The sequence below is a fragment of the Tenebrio molitor genome, chromosome 3 (assembly GCF_963966145.1).
Source record: "Tenebrio molitor chromosome 3, icTenMoli1.1, whole genome shotgun sequence".
Classification (NCBI taxonomy): domain Eukaryota; kingdom Metazoa; phylum Arthropoda; class Insecta; order Coleoptera; family Tenebrionidae; genus Tenebrio; species Tenebrio molitor.
In genome coordinates, this window is record NC_091048.1 from 20,738,056 (window position 1) to 20,758,210 (window position 20,155).

The 20,155-nt window shown below is 36.3% G+C and overlaps 1 protein-coding gene across 4 annotated transcripts; it reads left to right on the forward strand.

Moving 5' to 3' along the window:
- The first annotated feature begins 240 nt into the window (after positions 1-240).
- Positions 241-16,036, forward strand: LOC138125702 (brachyurin-like). 4 transcript variants are annotated; one of them, XM_069041154.1, is made up of 6 exons: positions 241-1,355; positions 1,415-1,558; positions 1,611-1,780; positions 1,839-1,928; positions 1,995-2,137; positions 2,188-2,680. In XM_069041154.1, exons 1-6 carry the CDS (start codon positions 1,213-1,215, stop codon positions 2,356-2,358), a joined length of 861 nt encoding a protein of 286 aa, XP_068897255.1. In that variant the 5' UTR covers positions 241-1,212; the 3' UTR covers positions 2,359-2,680. The 4 variants fall into 4 exon arrangements, with proteins under 4 accessions (XP_068897255.1, XP_068897257.1, XP_068897256.1 ...); XM_069041156.1 differs by having other exon boundaries at positions 264-1,355; positions 1,411-1,558; XM_069041155.1 differs by lacking the exons at positions 1,415-1,558; positions 1,611-1,780; positions 1,839-1,928; positions 1,995-2,137; positions 2,188-2,680 and adding exons at positions 14,665-14,815; positions 14,868-15,037; positions 15,092-15,181; positions 15,247-15,389; positions 15,445-16,036 and having other exon boundaries at positions 1,252-1,355.
- The last annotated feature ends 4,119 nt before the right edge of the window (positions 16,037-20,155 follow it).

Sequence of the window (20,155 nt, forward strand, 5' to 3'; positions counted from 1 at the left end):
CAACTAACTTAATTTGGTTAATTTATTACATTGTAACGCAATGTATTTTGATAGCTTCTCGCTGGGTGCTCGTCATTTGTTTCAAAATGTAGTTATTTTTTATTTTTTTTTATTATATGAGGTTACACATGTCATACATTGTTGTTTTCAGAACAAAAATCTCTATCAGAATTAGTAAAAAAAAAGTATGTGTCCGTATTTGAAAAAAATATTTTGACACTTTAACCTTGAAGCTCAAGTTTTGTCTTTGACGGGCCGCGGGCCTCGGACTCGTGGGGTAGTGGTTGATGTTTGATAGTCACAACTAAATAATTGTCATTTCTGCCCGGAAAACGTTCTTCGAAGACTCTTGCTGCCTCCCTGGCGTTACGCTCACATTCCCCAAAAATGATTATCATTTCTAAATAATCAGCGGCTGAATACATTATTGTAACCAAATAAACAAAGGTTTTGGCTTTTTTTATTACAAATTTAATTTGACAGTGACATCTTTCAAAAACAACTTCAATCGCCCAAATATTTTAAAGATGTTTTTTCTTAAATGAAATCCTAGCAACGTAAAATTACGGCAAACACACCTTGGAGGTGTAGATCTCTGATTGGTTAACTTTAAGTTGTCTTTTCTCGAATATCTTTTAAGCTAGATTTTTTTTTCTTCAAAATTACACATCCAAATGCGATCTCTTGTTTCTTCTTTTTCCTAAGGCGCGAGTTGTGAAAGACCCTGTATAGATATGTAGTTATTATTTTCAATATACAAATTCTTTTCATAAAATCGAATTTTAATTAAGCCCGAATGAAAACCAGTGAGCGAAAGTGAAACCTTCACCCACTAGTAACTATGGATAAGGAGTCATAATTTTATACATACAGAGATTATGATAACTAATTGTTGATTTAAGTATTATAGATGATATTTATTGTATAAATCCAACTTAGTGATAACAGTATGATAGTAAAGTCTATGTAATACACCAAGGCAGTAAAATATCCTTGTCTAACATAAGAATTTTGGATAAAACTGAAAACTACTAAAAAAATACGTATCTCTGCTATATATGCTAAAATTCTACTGACTTGGGGATTAGATGGGCTGACAATGAATCTTTCAAGTGCCCAAATTTGGCCCACCACTAAATTTAGATTATTATTATTATTTATGACGGGTCGTTTGTGCATAATCCGATTAACAAATACTTACTAAGTATATAAATGGTCATGAAAATGTTAGATACGTTCACAAAATTGAAATTTCGTGTTTACAGAAATGATGAAGTTTTTGGTGTTAACATTATTGTGCCTTTCTGCAGTATCGGCACTAAGTTTTCTTCGCAAGTTACCAAATTCCAAACCAGGTAGGTGTTTCAGCTACGAGACCAGCAAAAATAATAATTTTGTTAAATTCGGGAGCAAGAATAGTAGGCGGACAAGTCGCCAGCCCTGGACAGTTTCCATGGCAAGCAGCAATATACAAATACACCGCAGATGGAAGATACTTTTGCGGAGGAAGTCTTTTTAGCGAACAGTGGATTCTAACAGCCGGCCAATGTGTCATCGAGTAAATATGAGTTTTGTTTTTCGTTTCATTTCTTTGTTTGGTTAAATTTTAGTGCAACCGAATTCAGCATTCAGTTAGGATCAAATCAACTTGACTCAACCGATAACAATCGTGTAGTCCTTTCCTCAACTATTTATTATGTGGAGCCAAGATTTGATCCCACTGTATCTCTTGCACATGACGTCGGCATGATTAAGCTCCCTACGCCAGTAACATTCAATGGTAAAACAAAAATTTAAAATTTACTCCTAACAATACTGAGTATATCTTTCTGTAACAGATTATATTCAACCAGTAATTATGTTAGTTGGTATGGCGCCTATTTATAAAGGTGTGGTTGCAGAAACTTCAGGATGGGGACAAACGTCAGGTAAAAATTTGTTTTAACATGATAAATACAGCTGTGTATTAAATATGTTACTTTTTATTTTATTAGACAGTGGCGATCTTGTAAACGACCTCAATTATGTACAAACGACAATTATTTGGAATTCTGAATGCGAGGTATATTACGGAAGCCAATTATGGGGAAGCATGGCTTGTGCCGAAGGAGTAAATTACAACGAAGGATTCTGCTTTGTAAGTTAATTAAAATCCGTTAAGCACCACTTCTTAACATTTGTTTGAAGGGTGACGTTGGAGGGGCTTTAATGCGTGACGCACCTGTCGGTAATCACAGCATTCAAGTTGCCATTAGTAGTTTCATAAGCCAAAATGGTTGTGAAAGTTTGGATCCCACAGTATATACAAGAACAGATGCCTATCATCAATGGATGCTTAATATTACCAAATATGGTTAATATTACGAAACACAACTAAGTTGTCTAAGTAAAATTTGTAAATGAAATCCTCAAATAAATATATACTGTTACGTTATAAATTACGCTCCCGAAACTGGGCAACCCTGTTACCGGTTACAAATCCGGAATGTTCAGGGGTATAACGAACAAGTCGTGGCTTCGACTCGGTTTACAATGCGAACCACGAGAAACGCCGACCGAAGCTGAAAAATTGGTGAGAACAGCCCGGAGTACGGGAAATGATACACAATCTTCCAACTAATCGTTTATTCAGATGTCAAACAATGAAAATAATGATATAAATGAAAAAGAAAACAACGAAGCCTGACTAGCCTAATGGCGTGTACAAATTTCAATAACCTAACTCCTCGGAGGGTCCTCCGGGTCCCAGACGTTCAACAAACGAGTACCGGCAAAACAATAAAAAAAATCCTTTCTTTAGCGAAGGAGGAAGGCCGACGGATCTTACGTAACGTCGCTATTCGGCTACGCCGCCCGCATAAGCGGAGAGGTCCTCTAAGTCTTTCTACGCTCAAAAAAAAAATTTGAAGTCAAAATGTTTTTCTTCGTGAAGAACCACGCGCAAAAAAATGTTCGGTGAGCGCGATACACAATTCCTGGCGAGGTCGCTCACGGATTGATAATCGTTCGTGAACACAAAAACCCGACGGACTTGATAAGAAAATTTTTTCTTAAGTTGGTACAATTATTGAAATCACGCGCCTTATGACAAAACTGGAACTTTAACAGTCGAACAAATTATAAATCCTAAACGCGATATACAAATTAAATGAGTTTGATAGAACTATTCACCCGTCGAAATAATGAGTGACAATGGAAATTTGACTATAGTTAAATACAAACGCTCAATTAGTTCGAGGGAGTGACAAAATACAACCGAAACTTTGGGAAGCCACGGCCTGTGGAAAATGGGGTGTCACCACTGCTCCTGACTTGCTGGAGGGTAGATCCGGCACCTTCCGGTGAGTCCGGGGACGACCTGGACTGACAGGACCCGACGAGATCCTGATCCGCAAAAGCGTTCGGTCTGGAACCTTCCGTAGTGAAGTCCGTGATCCGCTTGGCGATGTGGGCGGTGGTACTTAGACGAATCGTCTCCAACGGCCCTCGTGAACTCCACTACGTCGTCTCGTCGGCCCTGCAAATTCACTCGATCACTGTCCCCTTGACTCTCCCCAGGCACTGACAACACTCCCGGCAAAAGGTCGTGAAAAATCCCCGTTCTGTCTCTGGTTCCCCCGATTTATAGCTTCCACCCCCTCTGTGCGCAGATTTTTCGGCGGAAGTCCGAGTACGTTTCCGTCGCGATGGATTCTAGAACATTCTAGAAAAATCAATCGCGCGGCGATTTAAATCGTAACAATACCTATGTATTTAGTTTAATTTTCTGAAATTATACTTTTTGTCCAATTGGTACATGAAGTCTTTGAATATCCTGATCCTGGTGATTTCCACACCCACTCGCGCTAACCGCGCTTGCTTCACTAACTTGCATCGATTTACCATTTGAATCTTTCATTACCCAAAAATTATCATCACTGTCTGTTAAATTTTAAAGAACTATCTAACTCATTCTGCATTCTGTAAAGAAACATCGTAGAATTAAAACAACTCGACAGGGAAACCAGAAAACTGATGAAGCTGAACCGAGTCTGCACCGTAAATCCTCCGTCCAGTGAACAGAGGGTAAGAAGATTCATGAACCTGCACGATCGAATCCTCCTGGCTGTTACTGCTCAAGTCCTGAGGGATCGAGATCCTATCATTCGTTTGACTGCGATTCATGAGTGGGAAGGCGTCGGAGCTTTTTATTCGGGGCTGCACTTAGAGCTGCGGAAGATCTCAGATTACATCTTTTGACGATCCGAAATCTCGCGACGAGCCTTTAACAGCCTTGCTATTCCGAAAGATCATCAAGAAGACTATGGTGCTACGTCTGACTATGCACTCTGTATTTTTCCAGAACATCAGAAAACACTACATATCGATTTACCTGATGTATGCCTTCCTGTAATTGGCAGGTTCAAAACCTAAGACGGAAGGGGCTTGTCGGGGCATCAACTTGAAGGTTTTAGAACTAAATCTTAGAGAAAACGGACAACTATATGAAGCAGTCCTGCATAAAGGAATCTGAAAGTATCCCTGCGTGCAGTGCCAATTCCACCTTGATGGCCTGCAGGATACAAAATGCAGTGATTCTCGATTCTCTCCACCTACTAGAAGATGCTGCACGCTATCGCCGGGTGCATCCGGATAAAAAATAAATAAGCAATATAAATATAATAGTGAAGTTAATCAGAATCGAGCGGGGTCAGTACATATTTGGAAGGGTGACATCCGGTGTAAACCGTGTTTCGTTGTAACTTCAATTCTTCACGTTTTTCACTAATTTCCCTTATTTTTGCTCAATTTTTCATTTAGAGGCTGTTTAAAAAGTACATTGGATTCAGAAGAACGTATCTCATGTGGCTACTGTCTCAGTTTTTGGAAAAATAAGTTAGATTGGAAGCAAAAAAATAAACAAAAGTGTCAACAAAACGAGTAAAATTCGATTATTAGGCAGCCCACTATTCTTCTCAACTACCTGGAGCCCCTGGAGGTCGTAAACTCCGGTTGACATAATCAGTAATAATCGCTGCTTAACATCAGCAATGCAACTTTCTTTTGTTGGGAAGATACTTGCGCTCGGCTGACGGGAACATCCTCGGGGCAGAGCCGGCGTGCCGCGATGGTCAACTTATGAATCCCATTTTTAAAATAGGTATACCTGAAAGGAGATGGCCGGATTGCCGCGGTGCGGTATCATGATCTTTTTATCTTTTTAACAAAGTAAACCAATCAGTAATTCTAATAATAGAGAGTAATTAAAATACCTAATACCTACATATAACACTTTTTTTGATCGAGCACCAAATACAGATGTCCCAAAAAAAAAAAGACGAGTCCATAGCTCCCTTATTTATCGGACGATTTTAGTTATCTATATAGTTCTCCCAGAGCTGCAGCGATTTTATGGCAAGGCAATAGTAATTATTACGCCTGTAGAGATGCCGATAAGCGACATAAACAGACCACTGTCAATCATCATTTTCGTTCTATACCTGTCAGTTTACAGGGTAGCACTTGGACAAATTTACGATTAGGGGTTGTACTTGTGGTTTAAACCTATTGTCGGTGTTGTTAACGTTTATACAATGGTACCCTGCCATAAAATCGCTGCAGCTCTGGGAGAACTATACACCAAATTAATTTGTTGTGAGTAGGCTACAAAATGGCCTACTAAATTCACGTAAAGCCTCAACGACTTCAAGGTTAAACTGTCAAATATTTTTTGTCTTTTTCACTTTTCAATGTCAGATTTGATGTATAAAAATAAAACAGCCCGGTATGTGTTGCTTAGTGACACTTTCCGGCTCTGATATTGTTATAACTCACTCACCGGACTCAAATTGATGATGCAATTGAACATCTAGGGGATAGTATGAAATAAAAATTTAAACTATGTACCGGGTGTCCCATCACTTATGACAAGCACGAAAATGACTTTAAAACTAAGTTTTTTTTTTTTTTTTCGTATCCCACCTCCACCCGGCGGCACGGCAATTTTGCCGGAGTACATACACTATTACGGATAATACTATCAAGTAATAGTGCAGTGCTTATCAACATAATTACCGGCGTCTCGCCTCCGCATTTTGACTTTTTTGTGTTTTATGTTCTGTGTCAATGTTAAGGAATTTCCTCACGATGTGACATAAGTATAATAATATACCTTTTTGAATTTCAACCACCAATGTGTTCTCTAAGTCCAAAATTTTTAAATTTTTAAAAAGAGATTGGGGTACTATTCCTGTTGCTGAAATTATAAATGGTAAAATCGAAATTTTTTCTAAACACCAAAGATTTCTCATAGCAACGGAGAGTTCTAAATATTTATTAATTTTTGTATTATATGTCTGTGTTATATTGTGTGAATTTGGAACAGCTATATCTAAAAGATATGCTTGCTTTTGTTGTTTATTTAAAATAATAATGTCTGGTCTGTTATGCTGAATGTGAATGTCAGTTAAAACTGTCCGATCAAAATATAATTTGTAATTGTCATTTTCTAAACAACTTTCTGGTTTATAAATGTAATGTGGTTGTGTATCCTTTAATAAATTGAATTTAACTGCTAAATTCATGTGTATAATTTTTGCGAATATATCATGACGTTTTTTATATTCGCTTTGAGCCAAAACGGTTATATTAATTAAACTATCCCACCTCCACCCGGCGGCACGGCAATTTTGCCGGAGTACATACACTATTACGGATATTACTATCAAGTAATAGTGCAGTGCTTATCAACATAATTACCGGCGTCTCGCCTCCGCATTTTGACTTTGTTGTGTATTATGTTCTGTGTCAATGTTAAGGAACTTCCTCACGATGTGACATGAGTATAATAATATACCTTTTTGAATTTCAACTACCAATGTGTTATCTAAATCCAGAATTTTTAAATTTTTAAAAAGAGATTGCGGTACTATTCCCGTTGCTGAAATTACAAGTGGTAAAATCGAAATTTTTTCTAAACACCAAAGATTTCTCATAGCAACGGACAGCTCTAAATATTTATTAATTTTTGTGTTATATGTCTGTGTTATATTATGTGAATTTGGAACAGCTATATCTAAAAGATATGCTTGCTTTTGTTGTTTATTTAAAATTATAATGTCTGGTCTGTTATGCTTAATATGAATGTCAGTTAAAATTGTTCTATCAAAATATAACTTGTAACTGTCATTTTCCAAACAACTTTCTGGTGTATAACTATAATGTGGTTGTGTATTTTTTAATAAATTGAATTTAACAGCTAAATTCATGTGTATAATTTTAGCGAATATATCGTGACGTTTTTTATATTCGCTTTGAGCCAAAACGGTGCAAGAAGAAATGATGTGTTCAATTGTTTCCCCTTCAGTTCCGCAAATCCTACATTTATCAATTATCGATTGTATACCGCATATGTGTTTTTTATAATTTCTTGTATTTATAACACGATCTTGTATTGCAAATATAAAACCCTCCGTCTCAGGGTAAATATTTGTTTTCTTAAGGGGAAGAATACGCCAGTGGTGAGAGCCAAATTAAGGCGATTTTTGTCGACAAATTGTGGCCAAACTAATCAATAAATTTTCCTGAAAAAAATATATGCCATAAAACTAGTGTAGATTGAAGGCTCTTGATATTCAAAATGTCCAAGACGGCCTTAGTTTTCCCAAAAAAAAAATAAGAAAACGCCTAATAATTTGCCTTACTTTAGAATATTTTTCTGAACAGGACTGTATTCAGATGAGAACAAGAATAATCAAGATCTATCTATTGATGTGTTGTTGAAGTGTTTGTGAAATTTCAAATTTGTTGACTAATTACAATCGTTGTAATTCCTTGACAAAATTTGATTGTACAACGGAGTGAAAATGCAGCTATCAGCATTCTATCCTTCGCGTGTTGTCTCCGTCGAAGGCCTGGCGCCTCGACTTGGACTGTGTTGGACGGGGTTGCACTCGAATGTTTATTGCATCCTGGAATTTGCGTTCAGGTAGAGTAGTAAAACTAGGAGCGTAATGAAATTTACAAAAAGAAAGTTTCTGCATCTACGTTCTGCATTTACTTTTAGCTTGATTAGATAGAACATTGACTGAACAGTTGATATTCGTAATAAAGCGTAATAATAACACTTCAGAAATTTTTCCTTGAATTATCACTGTCATTTTCTCCTCCTTCCTCGAATTTTGCTAAACTCATTTTTGATCCACAGTAAAATTTTTGTTGTTTTCATATATAATATACCAAGGAACAGATATATTGCCGGAAATTTTTTCGAGCAGTCCTCACACACGAGTGTTTGTAGCAAGAAAATTACACGAGGGCACTAGCCCGAGGGTAATTTTGAGCGACAAACACGAATGTTGGACTGCAAGAAAAAAATTTCTGGCGATATACTGGGTGCCCCAAAATTCGCGGAACAACGTAGTAGTACGTTGTTAAGTAGTCATTAAGAGATTAGGTAAAAATGTTTAAAAAAATCAATCTTCTTTTTTGTAGAAGATATGGACCTATTCGTTACACTAAATGTGGCAACATTTAAAAACATTCTATGCATCCCAATAGTCTACAAATATTTAATTTTTGTTGTATCCATGGAAATGAGAGGGAAAAATCAAAGCCGTGTTGCCGTACGCTGTTTGAGGTAAAACGAACATAAAATTACTACTTGGAAATGCTGGAAATAATGGAGAAAATAATTGCAAACCTGATCACAATCGTTCAAAATTATTAGGCCACTGGCTAGTAAAAGACAAATAGTCAAAATCTTTTTTATTATTTAAAATAAATGAGATCAAAGCTGCACCTTTTGGGCCCCCATATCTTCAAATCTAAGAGGTATAGAATTTTTTAATTATTTTTCTCGTTATTTTCTAACATGAATTGACATTACCTCATTGAGTTGTTCCGCGAATTTTGGGGCACCCAGTATATCTGTCCCGAGCTATATTCGGAAGAGAATCGCCCGAAAAATTTTTTCCCTAGGTCAATTATATCGGAAATTTTCCCTAGGGAAAATTTCCGCTTAATTAAATTGTGATTGGTTGCTATTCAAATAATTCGGAGTTGTGATTTGTCAATATAAATCATGTGACATTTGAGGGCGATTCTCAACTAAATTAACTAACGCTTTGAGAGTCATAGACTACGTATAAATTAAAAAAATTGTGTAAAAGTTGAAAATGAAATTTTCTTTCGTGGAATTGTCATGCCGAATACAACTCGATGGTACGACATTGCGGGAAATTTTTCTCCACATTTTACTCGTATTTGTTTCTTAGACAATTTGTCGTCGAAACAAATATTCGTATAATGAGATCGAAAATTTCCGGTAATTTCACGAGAACAAAATTTCCGGAAACAATCAACACACTCGGGGTATTGTAAGTGAAAATAGAAAATATGAATTAGACAAAGGTGAATGTATTTTTAAAAACAATTAGCCGTACGGGGCTCGTATATAGTTACAGGTAGCCGGAGTAGCCTGAGGGGTCCGGCACCACTAAGTTGGGGTAGAGAGAGGTAAAGATTGAACAGTGATAAAAAAATTATATTTATGTTTATTTAAAATTTTACCAAATAACTTTTTTCTATAATTGATTCAAAAAATTGAAATTCTCGCATAGTTATCTGTGCATGAAGTGGGTCATTTTCTTACGTGTCTTTTTTTTTACATTGTTAGTAAGATCGAAACCATAAAAACCATACAAAACAGTGTGTGAAATGCAATTTCACGCATACGACTATTTCTGTTTTTCATTTCACGCACTGTTTTATATTAGTTACCTAGCAACATGGTCACTGCATTGAAACTTCAGAGTTCCTTCAAAAATTTGAATTTTTAATTTCAAGTCACAGGCTGAAAGGTTATAGTTTTGACCTAGTTTATTTTAATTATTGAAAAATAATTTCAGAATTTTTTAAAAGGTAATTGAACAGCGACACTTGAGATCCAGAGCGAACTAATGTAAATTAGAGGTGTTAAAATAAACCATTAAATAAGTTAATTGTGTTTTTTTAAATCGTCGAGCCACGGAGTGTGAAAACGTTACACTATTACTTATTATTATGCCATATATCCGCAAAAATAGAATAAGTTGTCTGGCAGTTGGGCACCACTTGTCCTTTCAAGTGTCGTAAATTTACTGGTGACAAAACTGTCGTTGCCCTGTTGTAAACCAATTATGAGAAGGTACCAGCGAAGCCAACACGACGTAGAAAAATTTTATACCGAACACAGCATTTCGTGAAGAGCGCTAAATGTGAAAATTAGAATTTGGCTCTCACCACTGGCGTATTCTTCCCCTTAAGTTCTTTAAAGTATCTCCCATGTATTAATATGAAAGTATTATAGATGCATAAATACTGTTCACCGCCACAAAAATTGGGTAGGTATTACTTTTTTGTTAAAATTAATTACCTAGGTACAGCAGGCAAAAAACTATCACTTCGATGCAGTTCAAATTTGGTACACGTTATGAAACCATAATAGAGAAATAAAATCCGTGATTGAATTTAATGAAAATGTTTTGATGTAAAGATATTTGGTTTATTTAATTTGGGGCGTTTTACTTTATGAAAATAGATTGAAAAAAATTAAATTAAGAAACTTAAGTTAAAATAGGTATATCATCTAATTATTATTAACCTAAAAATTAAATAATCTCAGAATGTGATACTCAAAATGCAATCACAAAACGGAAAATATTTATCCCAATTATACATCCATAAACTTTTCTGTTCCCATCCATTCCAATATCGCCGGCGATGTCAAATTGCAGCGAGGATCGAAGGTTTTAAAATCCTAAGTACTAAGTAAATTGCAGCGCGCGGTTAGTTTGGGTCTTAATAACCTGATGTAAACTGCAGCGCTTATAATCTTAATAAGGGGTCGGCTTGTCATTTAGAAATTTTTAGGTAGCACTGCACTTCTCAGTTCATTACGCAGATGTATAAAAGGTGTACATGATGCTCTTGAATCGATTCAAATTAAAACTAATCGAAATCAGGATTTTCTTCTGGTGAATGACAAAAGAAAAACATTATAATTTTTTCTTGCCACAAAAATTTGAAATTTTTGTCAACATCGTCAAAAATTTACGCGGACGGTACGTTTTCACACTGTACATTTTTTTTTAAACAATTATTTACTGTTCACGGATATAAAAATGTACATTATGTGCCTCCTTCGTCTCGATTTTTCAAACTCTTTCTCGATTCTGTTCCTTCCTAACCTTATATCCCAATATACCTACTATTAAAATCGTTCTACTGAAAAATGAGCGTCTTTTCCAAAAATTCCAGAATTTGCAGATGATTAATTAGTTACTTCCTTAAAAGTCGGAGGTAAGGGATAGTTATTATTTATAATCGTCTACCTGCCCACTCCCTGGGGGGTAAAATGACAAGCGCTGCTATTTACTTATTTGGAAATCAGTACCTGCTTCCCCTAAAAGATTAAGACTTGACCGCCGCTGCAATTTGATACTGCCCAATATCGCACCCGGTATCGGTCGGTTGGGCCAAACTACCTGCGTCTAGTAACCTCGAGTAAACAGCCAAGCCGTAGGTAATTGTTCTCAGTAACGATTGAATATAGAATATTAAAACCCCTACTAATTTATACAGAAACTATAATTTTTTCCAATAAATGTCTAAATGATTCTGACAGAGTTCTAAGAATTTTTCTGCAATTGGAGAAAAGTTGTAAGTATTATCCCATAACATGTTTTTTTAAATGGATATGATTTGTACATACAGGTAATGAAAACGGGCGCTATTGTAATCCTACCTTTCTTACGCTAAATAATCCCTAGGATTACGAAAATAAGATTCAATCTCTGAACTCTGACTTCATAACTTTGGTCCAATTTTTACCCTTTTGGGATGACGTCACGATTTCCTTTCTCGCTTTCTCTTTATTGAAACAACAGGAACAAACAAAAAAATGCGATGCGTTTATTTATTATTGATTACTTGTGGTTATTTTATGCTCCTGTCAATTTGACATTTTTTTAATTTTTCACTTATTAGTTATTACATTGATTACAATCGTAAACTTTGGAAGCAATTGTCAACAAAATTGAAATTTGATAAATCCAAATTTATTTCTGATCCAAGAGTCCAATTATTACCCATTTGCGATGATGTCATTATTTAGTAACTTCACGTATGTTTGAGCTAGGATCAGAAACTAATTTGAATTGATCATAAATAACTATAAGGTTAGGTATTAAAGCGATTGTAGTCGAAGCAAACCATACCCATGTTATGAAATTTTTTGACAATTGCTTCGAAAGGTTATGTTTGTAATCAATGTAATAAGTGAAAGAAATTAAAAACTGTCAAATTGACAGGAACATAAAATAACCACAAAGTAACCAGCAATAAATAAACGTACTATTATGGACAAAAAATGTTGTCCACCGTTTTCCTATCATTTCACAAAAATTTGGTGCAGTTAAAGCTTTATTGTCATTATGATTGACGTTTGCAAATTAAAATTTGAAATTTATTACTGTCACCCATAAAATAGTATATTATACACCAAGATAAGAACATATTTTTCGAAGCCGAGCTGGATTTATTACCCGAGACGCGAAGCGTCGAGGGGAATAATGTCAGCGAGGCTTAGAAAATGTTCTCTACCGTGGTTTATATACTATTTTTTTCACTACTAGATACGTTACAACCCTTTCTGATAATAATTATTAATCAAATTATTTTGTCCGATGCGACGATCCGAGTTCTCATTTTTCAACGGTTGCTATGAAAATCGTCTACGTTAACCAATGAAATCAACGAAAATCTTTTGTTGCTAAGTGACGGCTGTTCATTATTGACCTTGGTTAATAATGAAAATTATTATTAACCTAGGGAGAGAAATTCTACTTCTGGGGTCGGTTCGAGAGTCAATAATGACGCCTTCTGAGACTAGTAGTGAAAAAACATAAATTATAGACACAATTTGATTGATACATGTCAACATGAGAAGCGAGGTTATTCGTTCCTAAAGGTCGCTTTATAGCATATGTGAGTGGAATGACAGTGGACGAAATTTTTTGTCCGCCATTGCACCGCTATTTTGTTTTTTACTGTTTCTGTCGTTTCAATAGAGAAAAAGCGAGGAAGGAAGTCGTGACGTCACCTCAAAAGGGTAAAAATTGGACTATAGTTCAAACATACGTGAAGTTATTATATAATGACGTCATCGCAAATGGGTAAAAATTGGACTCTAATAACTATTTTTGCGTTAAAATTTGATTAATAGTGTCAGTTGTTTGACGTTTATTAGCTAAAGATAGCAGAGATACGAAAAATCTGACACTGTCAAAGTCATAGCCTTTACATTTGTATTAATCATTGTCCGTTATTTTCTTCAAAAGAATTTTCTGCAAGTAAGATATAGTGCTTGTAACTTCCTAAGGAATTCTGACTTAAGCCCTAAATAAACCGAACAAAGACCCTAGTTGAAGAAATTTATTGTCATATTGTGCCTGTCAATCATTAGACGGTCTCCGACAAATATTTTGAGTACTACCCCAGGTAATTTTTTTCTCCGAGACCTCCTAGTGATTGACAGGTACAATATCACAATAAATTTCTTTAAGTAGGGTCTTTGTTCGGTTTATTTATGACTTAAGCCAAAATTCCTTACGAATTTAAAAATACTATATTCAACCACTAAAGTGCACAGATAAATACGTCCAAACTACAAGAAATAAGAAAATCTAAAATTTGCCAACAAATTTGTTCACAATACGAAGATTTAATGCTCTTGTAAAATGCTAATTTTATGACTGACGAGTCTCGAGAGGGTAAAATACCTGGTGCAGTGTTTGACCGTTCCAAGAATTCTGAATAATACTTCTGCACACCTCGCCCAAAAGTTTTATTACTGTGCAACAGCCTCAAGAGCGAAAAATGACCAACATTTACAACTACAGTGTCATAAATAAATAGATCATTGTTGGGAAACATCTGTTGAGAACTTTTATAGTAATTCTTAACCCCCTAAAGGGTACCGTAAACAACCTCCCTCAACTTCTTTTGTGGAACTGACCGCCCAATTTAATAATAAATCATAGCTAAATTTTACACTTTAATATCAAATTCCATTTATTTCAAAAACCTGTGATGTTTTCATGATTTTAATTGTACAGGGTTATTCTAAATGATTGTAGTCGAAGTAGACGTGAAAACTCATAAAAAAACATGAAAAATGATGTGAATAAGTGAGTTTAATTGGGTGCAAAACAACTCAATATTTCTGGATTCATTCATTTAGAATAACCCTGTATAAAGTCAATATTTATTTTTTAGATCTATTTGATAGTAGCTATTTATGATATAAATCCGACTTAATCCGACTTAGTGATAACAATATAACGAGTCCTCCAAATGCCCAAAATTTGGCCCACCACTAAATTCAGATAATAATAATAATTATTTATGACGGGTCATTTGTGGATAATCCGATTAACAAATCCTTACTATATAAATGGCTGTGAACATTTTAGATACGTTCACAAAATTGAAATTTTGTTTACAAAAACGATGAAGTTTTTTGTGTTAACATTATGGTGCCTTTCAGCAGCATCGGCACTAAGTTTTCTTCGCAAGTTACCAAATTCCAAACCAGGTACGTATTTCAGCTCAGACCCTCAAAAGTGATAATTTTGTTAAATTCAGAAGCAAGAATAGTGGGGGGACAAGTCGCCAGCCCTGGACAGTTTCCATGGCAAGCAGCAATATACAAATACACCGCAGATGGAAGATATTTCTGCGGAGGAAGTCTTTATAATGAACAGTGGATTCTAACAGCCGCCCAATGTGTCATCGAGTAAATATCAGTTTTGTTTTTCGTGTCATTTGTTTATTTTGTTAAATTTTAGTGCAACCGAATTCAGCATTCAGTTAGGATCAAATCAACTTAACTCAACCGACAACAATCGTGTAGTTCTTTCCGCAACCACTTATTACGTTAATCCATTATTTGATCCAACTGTATCTCTTGCACACGACGTCGGCATGATTAAGCTTCCTTCGCCAGTAACAGTCAATGGTAAAACAAAAATGTAAAATTTACTCCTAACAATACTACATCTTTCTATCACAGATTATATTCAACCGGTAAAGATGTTAGAGAGCATGTCTCCTATTTATAAAGGTGTATCTGTAGAAACAGCAGGATGGGGACAAACTTCAGGTAAAAATTTGTTTAAAATGATAAATATCGCTAGTGTGTTACTTTTTATTTTTTTATTTTGTTAGACAGCAGCGATCTTATAAACGATCTCAATTATGTACAATTGAAAATTATTGCAAATTCCGAATGCCAGTCATATTATGGAAGCCAATTTTTTGGAAGCATGACTTGTACCGAAGGATCGAATTATAACGAAGGATTCTGCTTTGTAAGTTAATTAATTAATATCCGCCTAAGATTCGCTTATTAACATTTGTTTGAAGGGTGATGTTGGAGGCGCTTTATTGGGTACCGCACCTGTCGGTGATCACACCATTCAAGTTGGCGTTAGTAGTTTCATAAGCCAAAACGGTTGTGAAAGCTTGGATCCTACAGGATATACAAGAACAGATGCCTACTTTCAATGGATGCATAATATTAGCAAATACGGTTAACAATACGAAACACAACTAAGTTGTCATATACAGGGTGATCTACGAGGAATAATGAGCCCGACGGAATAGAAAATGCAACCCGCAATTCATCAGGAGAAAAACCCGGACATTTACCGCTTCGATGTTCGGCTTTTTGTTGCAATGTATTGTGGGTTGCATTTTCTATTCCGTCGGGCTCATTATTCCTCGTAAATCACCCTGTATATTACCATAAGCGGTGAAATTTTGTCGGAAAAATTTTCAGATTATACGAGAGTTTGTTGCATAGTAATTTATCGAGTGACATTGTTTTTGACCAATGTCACAAGATAAATTAGCAACAAACTCGAGTAAATGAATCGTAAAATTTTGCCAGAGAAAACTTTATCACGAATGGTATTCGGAGGACTATGTCATGAATAAAACAACACATTCAAGTCTACTATTTATTATAAATATTTAAAAAATACGAAATAACTGTCAAAATACAGCGTGAATTCGAAATACGTCACAATCTTGAAACCCCAGGATCTTCAAACCAATTGTAAAAATCCCGTGCATTCAGTATTGGGCTATAGATCCGCATAAGGGCAGAAAAGCCATGTAAACTTCAACCACAAAAGTTGAGTACGCCACTGATATCGCGTTAGGACGGATAGTAAGATTTAAAAAGTTATCGAGTGCAACGCAAAAAAGGTGCAAAAAGTTTTGTTACGCGGGTGCTAGTACCGCGTGCACATTAGTTGCGTTCAGTGCGACCTTCGGCTATTGTTTGTTTCGAATTTTGCGTCTCAGTATGCCATTATCATGGAAAATTATACCAATAGTGAAATGACCGATGTGATACTTTGTTACGGAAGTGCAGATGGTGTTGGGTTAAGGGCCGAGCTTTGTATCGCGAAAAGTGTCCGGCATGTCGTGTTCCGCATTCGCAAATATTTCTGGTTGTTGTCTACGGGAAAATGGTACTTTTCGATTGCATTCGTCAGCAAGAGTTTTGTGAGTGATTCGAATGTGCGTCGATCAACCTGATTTTATGCGAATAGTGTTGTTAACGGAGTTTTTAACCCATATTCTTCAGCGCAAATCCAGGACGATGCAGCAAGTTTTGCAAGGGTTCGGGACAATCTATATCGAATGGCACAGGTGTGTATTAGAAATCACGACGGACATTTTGAACATTGTGTCTAATCATTGTAAGTACGGTAGTTGTGGTTTTTGCTTTGACTTTTCCTTTCACCTGGTTTTCACTCCTAATGTTACACGTTTTTGCGGGTGTGTGTTTAAAGTGTTTTTCGGCTATTTCATTCAAAACAAGGTTTTGTCACTCTCGGTTTTTAAATCGTTTTTACGGATATTCATGTTTCGATTTATTAGAACTTTCAGAAGCGTCTCGTTCGGGATGGAATTAAGTTAAATTGGACTTTATGAATTTAAAATGTTTAACCACATTTTCGGTTTATTCACTTCCTGAAGATCCTGGGATTTTAAGATTGTGACGTATTTCGAATTCACCCTGTATACAAAATATAAAAAAGTCGAATTTATTAAATGATATCAGTAATATAGCTCCTGGAATTTCACTTAAAGAGTTTGACACCATTTCTCTTTTGGGTTGTCCTTTATCGAATGGTGCTATCAGTAAAGCAATTAAAGAAAAAATTAACACCTTCAAACGTTTTTCTAATGGTTTAAAATAGCGTTCACAACGAGACTGGGATATGCAAATTTGTCTTCGCATTTTGGAGACTTTAACGTCTAATACAAAAAATCTTCGAGATAAAGCACGTTTACTTGCTAATCAACAAAAAGAATCTGGTGCGTGGTTGAATTGCTTATCTTCATCATCTCTTGAAACTCTTTTGGGTGACTCATCTTTTCGTATCGCCGTTGCATTACGAACGGGTCAACCTGTGTGCGAACCTCATACCTGTATTTGCGGCGGACCTGCAGATATTTTTGGTCATCATAGACTATCTTGTCGTAAAAGTAAAAGAAGACGTTCTCGCCATGGAAACATCAATGACATTATCAAAAGAGCTTTAGTATCAGCTGAAATTCCATCGATACTTGAACCTACAGGATGTTGCAAAAGCGACGGTAAACGGGCTGATGGTATGTCCCTCATACCTTGGAAAGGTGGCAAGGCTCTCTTATGGGATGTTACCTGTAGAGATACTCTAGCAGCTACTTATATTCCTTTGACAAGCAAAAATGCTGGTGATGCTGCCGTTTGGGTGAAGATGCCAAGATAATTAAATACAAGGAACTTTTCTCCCGTTTTTGTTTTCTGCCCTTTTCAATGGAAACTTTAGGCCCTTGGGGAGCAGATGCAAAAAAAATTACTACATTGTTGCAGCATGTCAAATGACTATAAATCGGTATTATATTTACCCAAAGAATAAGTTTGGCAATCACCCGATTTGTAAGAAATTTTTTAAATTTTAAAATAAATAGTAGTTTATTTGACGAGTTCGTGTGTAAATTGGGCCTTTTTAGGCACGCGTGGGCCATTTTAAAACGCTCGTTTCACTCGCGTTTTAAAGGCCCACGAGTGCCAAAAAAGGTCCAATTTACACACGAATGAGTTGAATACAACGTTTTTTTGTTCGACGAGCCCCTTAAAGGCTCCAAATCGCTTAAAACCTTTAAAATTAGCTTGACGTTTCGTTTTGACAAGTTGTGACATTTATCAAAATCCGTTCACATAGGAGAAAATTCTCAAATTCTGACAGCGTCGAACAAAAAAATTATATTAGTAAATATCGAAACAAATTTGATTGTTGCAAAGACATAATAATTGAATATTATGTCATAATAAATTATTTCTGACAATTACAAAAGTTTTTATGTCAAATACTATAACCTAAAAACGTCCGTCATTGCTGATATCCAACAAAGCATTATGCATAATTTGAAATGCATGCATAGTTACAAATAAAGCAGGAAAACTAATTTATAGGTAACTTAGCATCAACAACAGGATTGGTCAGTCAATTGCTTCTTTCCTAATCAGTATTTAAAAGATAGATTTTTTGAACATTGTCCTTATTGTTCCCAGGACATGATGAATTCACCGTATTATTTTGGTCCGCCAGTGCTGATAGACCCTGTATTTAATTTACTTTTCTTCAAAGTTATACTCTTTATCCAGTTAACATACGAAGCCGTCCTTTGCTATTCTGATAGCCGTGATTTCCACACGCACTCATTCTAGCCCTGCTAGCAATAGTAACTTGAGATCAGTTTACGATTTGAATTCTTTATTATCAGAGGACCACCGCTGTGTCCTTAAATTTATCACACCGTCTAGTCTCTAGTAGTAGCCATAGACAGAATTATGAGCCATTCACGATTTGCGCGCGTTAAAATCCAGGTAGTATAACCTCACTCACAACACGTGGTTAACAGGTATGTTGTTTCGATTTAGTTATTCCGATAAATGCACGGGGGCAGTAAGAATTAGGGGTGTGGGGAAATTCTCTGGGTATCGACAAGTAACGTGGGGGTACGTACGAGCTCGAGGGCGACGTAAATAGGAAAAACGGGAGTCCATGGGCCACAGAGACAACCGTGTGCACGTGTTTGGCCGAAGTTAGGTTCTCGACGCAAGGGCAGGCAGATACGACGTGGAAACGAAAGACGAGAGTACATCAAGGGGGCCGACGTGGAATTGCCGTCATGGTCTCCGCGGGGCTTTGCCATGACGTGTGACCCTGGCCGTGTAGCTTTTCACTGCTTCATCAACTGTAGTCTCCACAATGGTGTTTTGGAGGACACAAGCCGAAGGCACTGCACTCATAACGTGTTAGGTGTCGCAGGGACTTGGACGAGCACGAAATCTAGGATAGAGACTAATAGACAGGGGGGCGAAATCTAGGTTAACTCTGCGATGGGAAACCGCATGCTATCCGAAAGAGCTGAGAGTTAGAGGAGCGTAATATTCAGTTTGGCTGTTAGTCAATGTAACCTCGAGTCTTGTTGTACAATTTTATGTCACATATCTCATAGCGAATTGTTCAATCTATTAAATGACCTTGTCCCAGATCAACCAACACTTTAAATGAAAACGGCGTCCTCCCACCGACTTATGCATTTTTATTTCGAAGTTTGTCCACCCTGCAGGTCCACCATTTGCATCTCGAGCGAGTCTTCCGCCATTTCGTATAAGAACATACAATGTAGGGGCTTTACCGTACTTGGTCAATTTGTTCAATTTCGTGGGTTTCTTTCGATAATTCAAATGTTTGAATTTTGGCGGAAGACTAGTCAAATTGGCTTATTATAAGTTGTTTAGTTGTTCACTAAATAAAAGTGACTGTTTACGTTTTTCGGGTGTGTATCATTATCCTTGCTCCCAAAGTTTTCCTCAAATTATTCTGCCATAAGAAGAAACATTTTGTGAGTGTCCCGAAGAACGAGTCGCGCACGCTGTAGCCGTATTAGTGACTCAGGATCATTCTTGACAAGAGTTAAGTTAAGTGCTCGCGAGTAATTCAAAAATGTCTGACAAGATCTCCACGCGAAACGTTTCGAAATTCAACGGAACGAATTTTCAGAG